The 16,861-nt window shown below is 42.3% G+C and overlaps 1 protein-coding gene across 3 annotated transcripts; it reads left to right on the forward strand.

Moving 5' to 3' along the window:
- Positions 1 to 436: 436 nt before the first annotated feature.
- EEF1E1 (eukaryotic translation elongation factor 1 epsilon 1) lies at positions 437 to 15,968 on the forward strand. Of its 3 annotated transcripts, none has more exons than XM_061147655.1 (4): positions 437 to 578; positions 5,276 to 5,476; positions 10,452 to 10,547; positions 15,318 to 15,968. In XM_061147655.1, exons 1-4 carry the CDS (start codon positions 492 to 494, stop codon positions 15,456 to 15,458), a joined length of 525 nt encoding a protein of 174 aa, XP_061003638.1. In that variant the 5' UTR covers positions 437 to 491; the 3' UTR covers positions 15,459 to 15,968. The 3 variants fall into 3 exon arrangements, with proteins under 3 accessions (XP_061003638.1, XP_061003639.1, XP_061003640.1); XM_061147656.1 differs by lacking the exon at positions 15,318 to 15,968 and adding an exon at positions 12,158 to 12,438; XM_061147657.1 differs by lacking the exon at positions 15,318 to 15,968 and adding an exon at positions 11,225 to 12,143.
- The last annotated feature ends 893 nt before the right edge of the window (positions 15,969 to 16,861 follow it).

Raw genomic sequence — 16,861 nt, forward strand, 5'->3', positions numbered from 1 at the left:
AAACCAGGTCTCCTGCATCTCCTGCATTGGCAGGTGGATTCTTTACCACTAGGGCCACCTGGGAAATCAATATATATATATATATATATATATATATATAAAATACACATAAATAAATATATACATAAATTGTGTCACTATTATATCTTAGAGGCTTTGTAAGTAAAGATCATTAAAACAAGTAAAGGCTAACTTTCTTGGGCTACGCAAATTACTGGACACTAACATACCCAGCGCTCTCTGAATAATCTTTAAATTCGGGATTCTGCTGCTACCCCAGCTCCATCTCAGAGGCTAGCCAGCCTCTCTCCACCTGTCACACACCCCGCCTTTGGCCCCGCCCTCATTAACCCCGCCTCCTGCGTGTTGGCACGCCCCCCTGCGTTCAGCCAATAGGCGGTGACGCTTGAGGGAGCGGGACGTCCCTCTCAGCCAATGCACGAGATCCTTGCTGACTCGGTCCCGCCCTTTGCCGGGAGGTCTGCCGGAAGATGGCGGCGGCCGCGGAGCTGACGCTGCTGGAGAAGTCTCTGGGGCTGAGTAAAGGGAACAAGTATAGCGCTCAGGGCGAGCGCCAGGTGAGACGCGGAGGCGGCGCGGAGCAGGGGATGGGGACGGGAGCGCGGCCGGCTGAGCCCGAGTAGGGCCGGGCGGGCGGGGGAGGCGGCGGAGGGAGGATTCCGCCCGGCTTCTCCTCACGTGTCTGCGCTACCCGTCTTCTGCGGCCCTGGCTCCGGGAGGGAGCGGAGGGAGCGAGAGGAACCTGCTCCGCTCGCCGCGAACTTTTCCTCCTGCGAAGCTGTCATCATCGCGCTCTGGGAAAGCGAGGAGGTCCTCAAAGAGCCCTCGGGTTCCCGCTCTCGGTAGGCAGGGGGTTCTTCAGAGAGCCCTCGGGTTCCCGCTCTGGGAAGGCGAGGGGCTCGTCAGAGAGCCCTCAGGTAGAGCAGGCTGGAGGCCCGGCGTGTGCGTTCAGTGACAGCACTTACTGTAAACAGTACCTTTCATTCAGAATGCCGCATCGACCGCAGAGACCAAATGGGCTGCGGAGTCCACCGTGCCAGGCCGGGGGGCACGGCCGGTGGTCGAGGCGGCCGCGCCCCTCCGGAGGCTTGATTTTTAGCTGAGCGGACACACATTGCAGCCATTTTGGTTACAGTGCTGAAAAGTGCGGCGTTGCGGCGTGGACGGCCGCGAGATCCCTTAGTGGAATCCTGTTCTAAGGTCTGATCAAGTTCCTTGTGCAACGTACAGACATCAAGGGGGAAGTTCCGCGGTCTGAGGTGACCTAGTGAGGCGTAGGAACAGATTTCTAAGGGCTTTGAAGGGCTTCTGTGTTTTATAAAGATAAATGGTTGCGGTGGAGCAATGACTGTGTTAGAGGAGGGGACTGTAGGAAAACAACTTTCAATTATATAAGGTTTTTGCCCCTTGGAGATTTTTTTTCTAGATGAATTTTTTTTTTTCCTGACTTCCTCCGTTCTTCACATATATATATATATATTTTTTTCTGACTTCTTTGGTTCTTCTTCAGAAGAACCGAAGACTGCTTCATCTCCAAAGCAGTCGTGTTGTAGTTTTTACAAGTTAGACTGAAGTCTAGAAAGGGTTTCCCAGGTGGCTTGGTGGTAAAGAACCTGCCTGTTAATGCAGGAGACTCCGGTTGGATCCCTGGGTCAGGAAGATCCCCTGGAGTAGGAAATGGCAACCTACTTCTTGCCTGGAAAAATCTGTGAACAGAGCAGCCTAGCAGGCTGCAGTCCATGGGATTGTAGAGAATCACACACAACTGAACACACTCACACAGGGTCGGACTTAGCTGAACACACACACACAACACAGAGTTGGACACAGCTGAACACACACACAGACACACACAGGAAAAGATGTGTGATGTGCCGAAGACCAGCCCACTGACTGGAGCCAGAGAGACCTGCTTTTTCCTTTCTCCCCTACCTCCCGCTGATTCCTCTCCTGCTGCTTCTCTCTCATTTGGTTTGTGTTTTTTCCCCACATGTTTACCAAACATGAGTCCTGCCTTCGGGGAGCTTACCATCCAGCACGAGAAAAAGTCATTAGGGGCTCTTTTTAAGCAGAACAGAATAGTTACTAAATGAAGGAGAGCGCTGTTGATGAGTGAAAGAGAAAGTTAATTCTGACTATAAAAATGAATTTGGAAACTTCACGAAAAGTTGGTGTTTAAAGTGTATAAAACTAATAAATTATGGTGGACTGCAAGGAGATCCAACCAGTCCATCCAAAAGGAGATCAGTCCTGGGTGTTCATTGGAAGGACTGATGCTGAAGCTGAAACTCCAATACTTTGGCCACCTGATGCGAAGAGCTGACTCATTTGAAAAGACCCTGAAGCTGGGAAAGATTGAGGGCAGGAGGAGAAGGGGACGACAGAGGATGAGATGATTGGATGAGGCATCACTGATTCAATGGACATGGGTTTGGGTGGACTCCGGGAGTTGGTCATGGACAGGGAGGCCTGGCGTGCTGCAGTTCATGGGGTCGCAAAGAGTCAGACACGACTGAGCAACTAAACTGAAGATTGGGTAATTTGAGGCAACAAGTAGAGCAATGTGATGGATGATGCAATACAAGGTAAACCCAGAATTATAGTTGGAGTCCTAGTTGGGAGGGTTGTGGAGTTTAATTTAAACTTTTTTCTTTTTCTTTTTTTTTTTAAGCAGAGGGCAGCTATTGAAGGTTTGTTGATGTGTTTGGGGAAAGGGATGATGATGTATGAGAAGGTTCATTCATTTTGGGGGGAAGACAACTGACAGCAATTAGCCCACAATAAGGCATTCTCTGCAATAATATCAATAATAATTAAAATTTCAAAACAATCCAGAAATGCAACTCTGGGAGAACCGTTGTTAAACTATGGCACATCAGCACGTTGAGGTGTTATTTATGTAGCCGTTGAAAGTGATTACTTTGAAGACCATGGAACCTTAAGATGAATGTGAAGTAGTGTGTGTCCCATGATTGCAATTGTGTAAGGTTTGTCTGCTTAGGCTGTGTGAACGAAAGAAAATGAACTTTCCAGCCAATTGTACTTTACTGAAATCCTGACTCCCCCATCACAAACCTGGTGACCTTTGTTCTTCATCTGTGAACTGAGGATGAAATTACTTGCCTCTTAGATCTTAGAAGATGTAACAATTAGATGAGAAAGTAACCAGGAATTTTTTGACTTCCTATGATAGGGTTGTGGATAATTTATTTTTACAAATATTTCTCTTTAGAATTGTCCTTTTCCTCCCATGCTCAGCAGTTGTCAGTTCTTTACTTTCCTCTTTCTTTCCTTTCTGTTCCTTCCTTCCTCCCTCCCACCATCTCCCTCTTTCTCTCTTTTCCTCTTTCTTCCCTCCTGACCTCCCTCGCTTCCTGGAAGCATGGGCATCTCTTTACCTACCATAAAGTGCTGAAGAAGGAAATGACAACCCACTCCAGTACCCTTGCCTGGAGAATCCCATGGACAGAGGAGCCTGGAGGGCTACAGTCCAGGGGTCACAAGAGTCAGACACGACTTAGTGACTAAAGCACCACCATAAAGTACACACAGTCACAGTCAGGGAATGGAACATTGGCAGCACCCTCAGCGAGTTTCATGTGTTTTCTTTTTCATGCATTTCTTAAGGGAGATTATTGGTGATCTTAGAAGTGATGGTTTCGCTTGAGGGTGAAGGCAAAAGTGAGAGTTCAGGGAGCTAGGTAGTGAGCGGAAATAGCTGGTGAGGAAGTGGAAAGCTGAGACCGCCTTTGGTCACTTCCTTTATTGTTTAGGAGGCAGTCTTTGAATTTGTATCCATAAGATGTTAATCTTCCCATATACTTCACATGGTCTTGTTGACCCAGGTTTGAGTGTGAAAGGGCCCTGCATAGAGTAAGTCACTCTGAGTTCAGGAGACTGAAGAGAGCAGGAAAGAGCAGCCGTCTTCTGAAAATGTTCTCTTGCAGTTTCCTGAAGTCGTTTAGATTGTTTACTTGTTCTTTATAATTGGTTGGTCTCCCTATTGGTGATACTTCCCATTTTCTTTTAAATTTCTCAAAATACTTTGCCTAGTTGTACATCAAAAGCTTTTAATTAGCAGTTCCTTATAATCTGATCCTTTGTATTGCTGTTATAATAAGGAAAACTTTAAAAAGTAGAATTGTTTTTCAGATGATTACCTGAAGCCCTGACTTTATTATAGACTTTTATTATCAGTGTATTCACTCTAAGTTACTCCGAAATTGATGAATATGCACTCCATGGCAGCAAAGTCACCATCACAGTCCATGCCATATAATGAGTTAAGTAATTAGTTAATGGGGTAACTCATTATATTAGAGCGCCTGTCACTTAAACCAGGCTACAGCTCATTTGATGGTTCTAGCTGCATCAACATGAATTCAGTGCTTACTGCAATTGTTTCTTGTTTTTGTTATTGCAAAGTTGGGTTTATTTAAGCATGCTCATTCACCTTGCTCAATAGGCTGTGGGTAATCTTGATAGAAATCAATGTGGGATTATTAGGATTTCCATCTTCTATTTTTGTACATATGTAGTTATAAATTCAGAGACGGCAGTGGCACCCCACTGCAGTACTCTTCCCTGGAGAATCCCATGGACGGAGGAGCCTGGTGGGCTGCAGTCCATGGGGTCACGAAGAGTCAGACAGGACTGAGCGCCTTCACTTTCACTTTTCACTTTTATGCATTGGAGAAGGAAATGGCAACCCACTCCAGTGTTTTTGCCTGGAGAATCCCAGGGATGGGGTCGCACGGAGTCAGACACGACTGAAGTGACTTAGCAATAGCAGCAGTAGCAGTTATAAATTAGGTAGAAATATCATTACTCATTTTTGCAATGTTACTACCGGTTTCATGGCATGAAGCCACTGTTATCAAATGTAAACTAATATAACTCTTGTTTTCCTGACTTTGATTTGTATATAATTTAATATCTTCGTGCATGCATGCTTACTTGCTCAGTTGAGTCCAACTCTTTGCGACCCCATGGGACTCTAGCCCCCCAGGCTTCTCTGTTCATGGGATTTTCCAGGCAAGAATACTGGAGTGGGCTGCTATTTCCTTCTTCAGGGAATCTTCTAGACCTAGGGATCAAACCTGTGTCTCCTGCATTGTCAGGTGGAGTCTTTACCACTGAGCCACCAGAGAAGCCTATTTAATATCTTAAGAGTATTAAAAAAAAAAATAGTTTAGGATTTAGAACTTACCAGTCGTGATGGTATTTTAAGATTTTTTTTTTTTTTCTGTTTAAGATTCCAGTTCTTCAGACGAACAATGGTCCAAGTCTAACAGGACTGACTACCATAGCCGCTCACCTCGTCAAGCAGGCCAACAAGGAGTATTTGCTGGGGAGCACGCCGGAGGAGAAAGCCGTGGTTCAGCAGTGGCTAGAATACAGGGTGACTCGAGTGGACGGGCACTCTAGCAAGGACGACATCCGCACTGTGCTGAAGGTATGGCAAGGTTTCTTCTCATGGGCTGACGTGTGTGTGAACTGCTAGTAGCTGGGATCTGTTTTCCCTGAGACTCAGTAACTGAAGCTCTTGGTCTCTACTGTTTCCTCTACCCCGCGATACTCTGGACCTGTTACTGCCTTCCCCTGTCTGTACCTGTTACTGCCTTTCCTGGGAACAGACTGCCTGGCCCTCGGCTCCTGCCTCAGCTCAGATCCCCTCCTCAGTCATATCCTTGACTACTACCTCTCTCTCTCACACAGAGGAACTTTCTTCTTTGAATGCTTTTCTTTACTAACATCCTCTGCTTTTCCTTTGTAGCACTCATCACAGTCAATAATTATAGCTTTTTATGATTTTTTCTTTTATATGCTTGCTTGATACTTATTTCCCCCAGTCAGTAGTTCTGATTCTCTAAGCAGCAAAGTACTTTCTTAAAGGAAAGAAGGAATCAGAGTTTGAGGGGGTTGTAGTTTGAGAAAAGCCTGTCCAATTGATGTGAGAATTCCCGTTTCCCTCCCTTGAGACTTAATGCTTTAGGATTTGTATTTTCTTTCTAAAGAAATCAAATTAGAATTAAAGAATCTATTGTTATAAAATATAAACCAAATATGGCTCTAGAGTCACCAAGAATGAAAGTTTCTAAATAAAATTATTTTTGTTACCTATATAAAAATAAAGCAGTTTTTTTTTTTTTTTTTCTAAAAAAGCTTAAAATTTGAAGGAACCTTGACATCACCCAGATAACCACGTCATTGTAGGAATCCTTTGTTTCCTAATTTTATGCCAATTGTAAATTGGTAATGTAAGTTGTACGAGAAGAACTCATAGTACTGAAAGCTTTTCATTTATCATTCTGGGGGAAATGGTTTAAATTCTATTCCTGACAGATACCATCAATAGAATTGGTAGAAAATAAATTCCAGATGTTTTTGCTTTATAGGTCTATCATGATCAGCTATCCTTTTTTTAAGTGTTTTTGTTTGTTTGTCATTGTTTTAATAATATTATCTATTTATTTGTGTATTTATGGCTGGGCTGGGTATTTGTTGCTGCACAGGCTTTCTCTGGTTGCAGCGAGCGGGAGCATCACTCTCGTTTCGGTGAGCAGGCTTCTCATTGCAATCGTTTCTCTTGTTGTGGAGCATGGGCTTGGGGGCTCCGTAGTTGCAGTTTCCAGGCTCTAGAGCACAACCTCAACTGGGGAAGCGCATGGGCTCAGTTGCTCCGAGGCATGTGGGATCTTCCCAGATCAGGGGTCGAACCCACGTCTCCTGCATTGGCAAGTGGGTTCTTCACCACTGTGCCACCAGGGAAGCCTTTCAAGTCCATAAATATTCACTTATATTGTCTCTGATGAACCTTTTAGTATTCTATCATATAGTCTTGCCAGCATTAGTCTGTCCCCATGTAATTACCAGACTGTGGCTAAATATTTTAACGCATTCCGTTTGTTTCCTTAGGCTAAACTGCAAGGGAAACTGTTGGACCAAAGCTACATACATTTCTAAGGCTATGTTGCTCATCTCCCTTCCAGGAAAGTGTTTTATTGTAGCTTGGCAGTATGCGATGACCGTGGCCTCTTCCTCAAAACCCCTGCTGACCTAGATGTTACCCCTCTTCCTCCTGTACCACCCCGATTTCATGACAAAGCCCAAAAGTGATCTCCTTGTTTACTTTGCTGTTTTTGGGTGTGCGACATTATTAATGCTGTGGCATTTTTTCCATAACACGAGCATTTTCATCATTTTTTTAAAAAATTTGCTTACATATCTTCTTTGCTTGTTTTTATACTGGGCTGTTTCTGTTTTTATTACTTTTTAAAAAATCTTGCTATAAGGATATTGTAAAAGGATTTGATTTACTTGCTAAAGTTCCATTTCAAAGTTAAAACCACAGTGACTCAGAGCTAAGGTAATATGTAATTAAAAAACAGGCATTGGGCTTCCTCTGTGGCTCAGTGGTGAAGAATCCACCTGCCAATTCAGGAGAAACAGGTTGGATCCCTGGTCCAGGAAGATCCCTGGAGTAGGAAATGGAAACCCACTCCAGTATTGTTACCTGGAAAGTCCCATGGACAGAGAGGAGCCTGGTGGGCTACAGTGCACAGGGCCGCAAACAGTCGGACACGACTGAACACGCCCGGGAAGATCCCTCCTGCTGAGCAGCAGCTAAGCCCATGCGCCAGAGCTACTGAAGGCCGCATGCCCTAGAGCCCGTGCTCCACACTTAGTGGGTAGCCCCCACTCTCCGAAGCCAGAGAAGAGCCCGCACAGCACAGCCAAAAATAAATAAAATTATTTTTTTAAAAAAGCTGACGTTACAATACACTGACATTTGGATCCAGATGAAGGATGTGTGAAAGTCGCTCAGTCGTGTGCGACACTTTGTGATTCTCCAGGCCAGGATAATGGAGTGGGTAGCCTTTCCCTTCTCTAGGGGATCTTCCCAAAGAATTGTCACTATTTATCTGTTTGGCAGCCCTTTGAGAGCAATGTCTAACCAAATAGAGAATATCAGTGAAGTGAAGTGAAGAAGTGGAAGTTGCTCAGTCATGTCTGACTCCTTGTGACCCCATGGACTATACAGACCATGGAATTCCCTAGGCCAGAATACTGAAGTAAGTTTAATAAGTTTAGTTAAACAGAAAAATCAGATATGATGTCAGTTTGGCAGTGGCATCAGAAATGCTTGTTTAAAAAATATATATATAATATAAATGTATATATAATATATATATATATATAATAAAAATATATATAATAAAATATATAAATAAAATAAAATATATATATAATATATATAATAAACATCAGACTATAGTTCTTTTCTATGAATATTTTGAGTGTGAAATTCTCTTTTAAATTTCAGAATTCAGATTCTGAAAAATCAGAATTTAATTTCTGAAAATTTTTATTTATATCACTAATCAGAAAAAGATTACCTCTTGATAGTTTTTGAAACTCCATTTTAAAGTTTTTCTGACTGAAGAGCATCACCTTAAAGGAGTCTTTATAATGAAACATTCTGTGCTGTGCTTGGTCGCTTAGTTGTGTCTTTGTGACTTTTGAGACCCCATGGACTGGAGCCCGCAAGGCTCAGCTCCTCTGTGCGTGGGATTCTCCAGGCAAGAATACTGGAGTGGGTTGCCATGCCCTCCAGGGGATCTTCCAACACAGGTCTCCCGCATTGCTGATGGGATTCTTTACCGATTCTGAGCCGCCAGGAAAGCCCTAACTAAAACATAGATATGGACTATGTTAAGAATATCTACACTACACAAAGCAGTGTTAAATTATTATTTCAGATTCTTTTAGAGATGGTTCTTAAAATTAATTGTAGGTATATTTATTTTATTCTTATGCTGTATCAGACTTGTTTCATATGAAGACATTTGGAGGAAAAAACATTTCCATCCAACAGATTGCTGGGGAATTTAAGTGATAGCCTGTATATACCATTGTGTTTTACCGTCTCTGCCCAGTTTTATTTTGATTCTTATGCATTTGTTTCCTTGTCTGTGTACATGTTTCTTTATGTCATCATCTGTACCACCGCTTACAATCCCATATTCATATACAGTCTTGAAAATTACTGTCTTTAAATGAAGACTTGGGCATATTCAAAGAGTTCAGATTCAATTCAGCTAACATTTACTGATTACTGAACCACTGTGTGCCAAGCATGTGGCATATGATTTGAGAGTGAAAACAAACTGCTCTCTCTGCAGCTTAAGAAGTTTTTCTAGAATGATTACATAGGAATGTTAATCAGCCTTAATAAAGAAGGAAATTCTGACACAGGCCACATCATGGATAAATCTTAAGAATATTATGCTAAGTGAAATAAGCCAGTCACAAAAAGACAAATAGTACATGATTCTGCTTATATATACAGCATGTGCAAAATTCTGTGAATAAAATTCATAGAAACAGAAAGCAGAATAGTGACTGCCAGGGCCTTGGGGATGAGAGAAAGGGGAAGTTGTTTTAAAAAGTACAGAGCATTAGTTTTCTGAGATGAAAAAGTGCTGAACATCGATTGTACCACAGTGTGGATACCCTTAACATTAAGTGAATTATGCACCTACAGATGGCTGTGGTGGTAAATAAAAATTTGATTAATTTTAATGTGTTCAGTTCAGTCACTCAGTTGTGTCCAACTCTTTGTGACCCAATGAATCGCAGCACGCCAGGCCTCCCTGTCCATCACCAACTTCCAGAGTTTGCTCAAACTCATGTCCATTGAGTCAGTGATGCCATCCAGCCATCTCATCCTCTGTCATCCCCTTCTCCTCCTGCCCCCAATCCCTCCCAGCATCAGGGTCTTTTCCAATGAGTCAGCTCTTCGCATGAGGTGGCCAAAGTATTGGAGTTTCAGCTTCAGCATCAGTCCTTCCAATGAACACCCAGGACTGGTCTCCTTTAGGATGGACTGGTTGGATCTCCTTGCAGTCCAAGGGACTCTCAAGAGTCTTCTCCAACACCACAGTTCAAAAGCATTTTATGTGTTACATGTATTTATCTCAATTAAGAAGTTAAAAGTATACATATATAAAAAAATCTAACAAACCAATACCTTGTAATTCTCTTAAGATGTAGGAATTGTTGAGGAGCTTTTCATATTTCAATGGAGAAAATAAATCTAACATGAGCATGATTTACAAAATGTCCCCCCATTTCCCAAAAGAAACAGTTGGAGTCTTTGAAATTACCATAGATGGCACTGTGAATATCATTTTCTAATGTTTTCTTATTTCTTTAAAATAAAATAAGATGAATAATAATTATCCTGATTTTTAAAATGAGTTGATGTATGATTTGTGATTTCAAATAAATTTCTGTTATTGTCAAAGACTGAATTTATTAAATGTCAGTGTTTTGTTTGCTAATAGCTTTCTAAATGTTTCAAATCAAATGTATAGTTAAGTTTATTATTGTTTTTTAAATTAATATTTTATTATTTGTTTTTCTAGGATCTTAATTCATATCTTGAAGATAAAGTCTACCTTACAGGATATAACTTCACATTAGCAGATATCCTATTATATTATGGGCTTCATCGCTTTATTGTGAGTATTCAAATAGTTATTGGCTTTTTTTGTCTGCAATGTTCAGAATGCCTTTTTTTCATTTGTCTTGAATTTAAATCAAATATGCATTTTCACCTTATCAAATGAAAGGGATTATTTTTATATAAGGTACCTTATGCAAATATTCCTTCCTTCCGTGGATCCATCACACGTGGGAGCTTCCTGCTCCTTGACATTCTTGGTTTTGTTCCTGTTCTTATTCCTGCTTTTCTCTGTGGCTCCTTCTCTGCCCTCTTTGGACTTGGTCGTCATCCTCACCTGGACCCTGCCATCACCTGTCCACTCCTGCTTTTAGTACCCCACCTTCTGTGGGACCTCCTCTCTCACTGCAGTCTCACTTCCCTCCAGTCTTACTCCCTGGTCCCATCATTACCTGAAGTAACTCAGTTTCTCCCCTTTTTTCAAGCCTGTGCACTTTCTTTCCCATCCAGCCTAGATCGCTGGATGTGTAACTTGAATCCTCAGCTCTTGGTTTGTCCAGATACACGCCTTCAGTTCTGTCTCCCTGCTCAGCTATGTCAGAGAAATCACACACAAGCTGTCATTAAGAAGATGAGCATTTCTTCCCTCTAATTAAAAAAATAAAAGACTATATGGAAGTGTGACTCTTGCAAACCAGTGCTTATTTTACATTCTTCTCTCTCTGGCTTACACAGGTCATGCAGTAGGGAAAGGAAATACTCAGAAGGAGGGAGCTTGTGTGGAAATCTTTGCCAGCAGAGTGAACAAAATCCTAATTCCCTAATGTACCAGCTGCCAGGCTATTTCACTGATTCTAGGTGCCCACAAGGGCCTGTGGTTCCCAAGCAGGTTGGAAGTGTTTCATTCAATGCCGCGTGTTAAATCGAGGCTTCTGGGAGTACCTTGGTGGCCTAGTGGTTACGATTCTGGGCTCTCGCTCCTGTGGACTGGGTTCAGTCCCTGGTCAGGGAAACTGAGATGCCACAAGCCATGTGGCTCAGTCAAAAATAAATAAACAAAATAAAACTTCAAAAAAAAAAACACCCGAAAACCTAGTCTTCCATTGACAGTATTCTGTGATCCCTGCCTATTTATATCTCTATTTTGAGATGTGTATCCTTGTTATATGATTGCAATATTATGATTAAGGCTCTCATGCTCATTTTTTCTGAAACAAAATTGAGTGGAATAATATGTAAATCACCTCACCGTCCCTTCGGGTTCATCAAATGAGCCCACAACCGAAGCTGTTCCTCCACCCTGCTGCGTGCGCAGGCAGGTCACGTCGGGGCGGGAGACACCTTCTCAAGGAGCAGGCCTCCCAGACAGAGCCTGTGGTGCTGAAGGACACCCCTTCTGAGTTGGGTGTAAATGTACCCAGGTGAGAAGAAAGTGATTTCTAGGTATTAATTTCAGGCAGGGTCAACGGGAGGTTCAGCTAGCTTCATGCTCAAGTTCATCCCATAGCTTCTTGTTTTTCTTGGCTGTGTATTTATTTTCACCCTCATATGTTCCTTCATTTCCTTGTTCACATTATTAAAACTTAATATGTCATCAGCGCAGTCAGCACCGTCCATGAAACAGGGAACCTTCAAGCCATCAAATGATCCCGCTGTGTTTTGTTTCAGCGTGAGCCCGGGTGTAGCTGCGGCCGAGTTGCTCTTGAGGTCTGGTCTCTTAATTCCCTCTGAGCAGCATTACGTTGTCCGTCCTTTGTTGCAGTGCCAGTTACTGTGGCCGTCCGTGATTAGCCCCGTGACTCACTGCTCTCTGGAAGTGATTTCACCAGTACACGGCAGCCCCCGTGAGCAGGCTGTTCCTCGAGATTATTAAAATCCTTTGTAACGTTACGTGCAGCTCAACTATAAGATTGTTACCAATTGAAATACATTTGTTTTGGAGTTTGGAACACCAGTGGAGGTATCATTCTTTTAGGAAGAAAGGAGAAGTAAAAAAGAAAGTGCTACCGAACAATCCAGGAACGCCAGCTTGAAGAGTGTCCTAGAGGCAGCGTGGAGTCTGCCGGAAAGCTCGCAGACCAGCATTTCCTCTGATCTGGAAAGGGTCGCTCAGAGTGTTTCTCACATGTCTTCATGGAAAATTAGTGACTAAAGATATTATCTGTTTGGCCTTACAGTTCAAACTGGTTATAGAGCGCCAGTATAAATATGAAGGAATGATTCGGTAGAAAGGCTGAACATCACTGCAGACACACTGGCACGCAGACCAGTAAGAAACAGGAAGTGTTAATTAGAACAATCGCATTGTGTTTCCCATTATTAAAAAAAGAAAAAGGAGAAAGAAAAATTGTCAGCTAGAAAGGGATGGTGGAAATTCAGTTATTAGTAAAATAGTTGATGGGGATCCCATCCCACAAGTTCTGAAAGAATTTAAGCGTGGTGAGAGTCAAGTCTTCTGTTGCTCTGTTTACAGTATGTTTTCCGAAAGAGTAGTGGTGGTAATAAAACCAAAAGGTTAAGTGTAATGTCTTCCTGGAAACAGGTTGTATTCTCGGAAAATGTCCTGAGGGAAAGTGAACAAATTTACATTGTCTACCATAGATCATCTAATTAGAAGAATCAATGAGGAAATGTTAGAAGAAACTTTAGAAGCTCTTGGAATGAAAATTGCATTATGCTGTGGGTCTGTTGTGTTCCTGACACTGGAGGCTGGGAAGTGTGAGGCCCTGACCCTGCCGCACGCCGTGTGTGTTGCTGCCGTGACACAGTCACAGGCCTCGCGGCAGCATCCTCCAGCCTGACAGCGCGGCCTGTTCTGAAGTGCAGGTTTTAAAACACACACTGCCCTTCGCTGCCGCGTCACAACTTGAACCTAGATCAAACAAGCGTTACTGTTCGGAAATGCTTTCTTTGTGTGTTTTAATTCATTCTGAACGATCACATCTCACAAAACAGCTGAGTAGAGGCTTTTTAAAATGAAAGAGTTCTGAAATTAGTCAGATTGTAAGCAGTCAAATTGGACTCACCATATGTATCAACAGCTGACATGAAATCAAGTTGGAGTAATACTTGCTACTTCTGTTTGCTTTAGCTATCAGTGAAGAGGTTTGTTGAAGTTGGTTTTGAATTTTATTTATGTATATATATACAAATGTATGTGTTTGTGTGAAAGCGGGCTTCTCTGGAGGCTCAGACAGTAAATAATTTGCCTAGTGCAGAAGACCCGGGTTCAGTTCCTGGGTCAGAAAGATCCCCTGGAGAAGGGAATGGCCATCCACTCCAGTGTTCTTACCTGGGAAATCCCATGGACAGAGGAGGTTGGCGGGCTGTAGGCCATGGTGTCACAAAAGAATTGGACATGACTATGACCTATCAACAAAACAATAACGAATAGCACTTTGCATGTAGGCTTTAAACCGGAAAGTGAAATTTTATGTAACAGTAGCAATGAGACTCTGCTAGTAAACTGGTCCAACAGAGATAGACATTTGACATCAAAGATGATGTTAACAGATCAGCTATTAGTACAATTGTATCCTAATGTCATGAAGGCAAAAAGGAAGGCCAATGACCTCTCTCCACTTTTCTGTTTAAATTGCCTGGTAGTAAACATGAAAGGAAAATACAAGTTCAATTAAACATTTGTTGAGAAAATGCTACCTGTCTACCCTTATAATATTTTCTATTCTGTAATAGTTATCAAATACCAGAGTGATTTGTCCTTCAGTGTTGCTGAACTGGTGCCTTAGGAGAGCATTTGCCTGTGGACACAAGTATATGCAACAAGCAGATGGCTAATGGATTTGCAGTCCGAGAGGGTGACTGAGATTTTGTGTGTTTGTGAGCATTCCTACTCAGTTGCATGGAGACTTGCAATGTGTTAAGTAAATGAACTAACAACAGGAGAAGGAACTACACTAGTCTTACCTGGTCCATGGCTGGCCTGCTGGCTTCTTCTTGCCTGACACCTCTTCATGATTCCAATCCAAAATTTGGCTCGGAGAAATGGCTTCAAGTCGCCTGCATTGGGGTCTGAGCCCAGTGAAGTGATCGGGGGTCTGACCCACTGTGTTGATTGCATCTTTCCCTAACCAGGTCTCTGGGCCTCCTTGTAGCGGGACAGTCAGTTCTGTGAGCTGCTGCATCCTCTAAAGATCAAGTTCAGCTTTACTGCAAAGAGAATTCAGAATGCCTTTAGTTCATCTGAGGCACACACCCTGGAAATAGCCCTTCCTTCTTCTGTTAAGCAATAATTAGTTCACAGTAAAAGGGTCATTGTGCATTTCTGCAGAGTGGTAGAAATCAGCAGTTGTCTGCACGTTTATTTACAGCAGTCATCCAGAAATTGTGTGTGTGTGTGTGTGTGTGTGTGTGTGTGTATTTGTAGACATGTATGTGTGTGAGTTTACTTTGTATTCCCTTGTTAAGTATGTTAGATGCCAACAAACCTTTCTTATTTTAGGTTTGCAAAAAATACTGGAGAAAGAACCATATCTTAGTCTCTCAGAAGCTATTCTCTTCCTTTTCAATAAAATTTAATTAAAAAAAAAAAGCCCTCTGGTCTTCCAGATCCTGACTTAATGTAGACTTTTCATTTGTTGAAAACTTGAGATTTCGCTCAGAAGCACGTCTGGTCTTGACGGCAACATGAAAGCCTTAAACAAATGGAGAGCTCGTCCAAGTGGCTGAGATGGTTCACTCCTATCTGAATATGTTGGCGTTGATCCCCGTGGGGGGATCCCCCCCAGTTTCTGTCTCCCACTTGAGGGATATTAATAGTTGCACTTATGTAATGTCTGTGTTGTGTGTGTTTTTCATCTCTACTTAGGTTGATCTGACAGTTCAAGAGAAGGAGAAATATCTTAACGTGTCGCGCTGGTTTTGTCACATTCAGCACTGTCCAGGGATTAGGCAGCATCTGTCTAGTGTTGTCTTCATCAAGAACAGACTATATACTAATTCCCAGTAGAAGCCACCCACGCCCGCCCAGAAGAGGGAATAACCTGTGTCCAGTGGAAAGTGTGTTTCAGACCAGAGGACTGACGTGAACTGATACGCACCCACTCTCTATTTGTTGAAGTTAGTAGAATTTAAGTACAAACTCACGTCCCAACATTTTGTCTGTTTTTTTAGTTGACATTTTGCAGTTTTTTTAATGTAAAACTTCAACTGCTGTCAAAACTTGAGTTGAAATCAAGTTATCAATTATCTTGGTTTTTATAGATATAGATGAAATTTCTGTGAATAAAAGTTGCAAATCAGTGGTTTAATCTTTTAAAAAAAAGTCCTTCCAGTGATTGACATATTTGACTGCTTATTGACCTCTGTTATCTTGTAAAATTCATTTTCCCCTTCTGCATATTTCTAGTAGTTTGTTTATTAACAGCTGGAGTAAATTGTCACCAAGGAGACAAAAAGGGAAGACAGATGGATTTGTCTTTCGTTATTTATGTGAGCCAGTAAAGGTGGTTGAGAAAAATCTTTTTTGTTTCTTTCTTTCCTGTAGCCAGTATACATTGAAGTGAAACCAACTGCTGCTCTGCCACAGAGGAAAGTGGAATAAAATATGTTCCTTTGAGTTAATGGTTCTTTTGTTGGTCTTGGGCTTATTGGAATATGCAGCAGCTCAAAAGGGATGGGAAATTCATACCACCCTCCTAATTTTGGACTCTGTAACTACTAGATTTTTCTAAACTATTAATAAAAACCAACATAGAAAGACTGCCTCGATACCCTAAAGAACAAAAACTCACACATTTATTAACAAGCCGATATAGTTTATAACTCTTAGCAGCTGAGTCGATAAATAATCAGTGATTGAGAGCTAAATTGCTCACATTTACAAACTCTAGGAAAAGCGGAGTCTTTGAGCACTTTATTGTGATGTAATATTTTGGTGCCACCCGCTGAGTCTCAGTAGAATACAATTCAGAGTGCAAGTGCAAAGAGCAGAGGCTTGGGAAATGTCCATCACGTCCTTCTGGCTCCGTGCTGCTTTGATCACACACTAGCTGCGTGCGTGACCTGAGGCAAATCAGGTAACCATGTTTTCTTAAGATGTAAAAATAAAGATAAAATGTAAAAACAAAGATAACTCAACTTGGAGGATTCGTGGAGACACTGTGTGTGGAAAAGCATTAACACGCAGCCCCTGGCTATAGGTAAAGGTTTGCCTCTGTAAGAGCCCCACCCCGCCTGAGTCAAGAGATTTAATAGGCAAGAGTGTTGAGTAAACTGTAGTTTGTTGTGTGGTTGCTTTTTGCAACCCCATGGACTGCAGCCCGAGAGGCTCCCGTGTCCATGGGATTTCCCAGGTAACAATACTGGGGTGGGTTGCCCTTTCCATCGCCAGGGTATCGTCCCAACCCAGGG

Source organism: Dama dama, chromosome 7 (assembly GCF_033118175.1).
Source record: "Dama dama isolate Ldn47 chromosome 7, ASM3311817v1, whole genome shotgun sequence".
Lineage (NCBI taxonomy): Eukaryota > Metazoa > Chordata > Mammalia > Artiodactyla > Cervidae > Dama > Dama dama.

Coding starts and splice junctions, on each gene's coding strand:
- EEF1E1 (XM_061147655.1), top strand. CDS start 492: ATGGCGGCGGCCGCGGAGCTGACGCTGCTGGAGAAGTCTCTGGGGCTG. Junction 579..5,275: donor GCGCTCAGGGCGAGCGCCAG/GTGAGACGCGGA, acceptor TTTCTGTTTAAG/ATTCCAGTTCTTCAGACGAA. Junction 5,477..10,451: donor ACATCCGCACTGTGCTGAAG/GTATGGCAAGGT, acceptor TTGTTTTTCTAG/GATCTTAATTCATATCTTGA.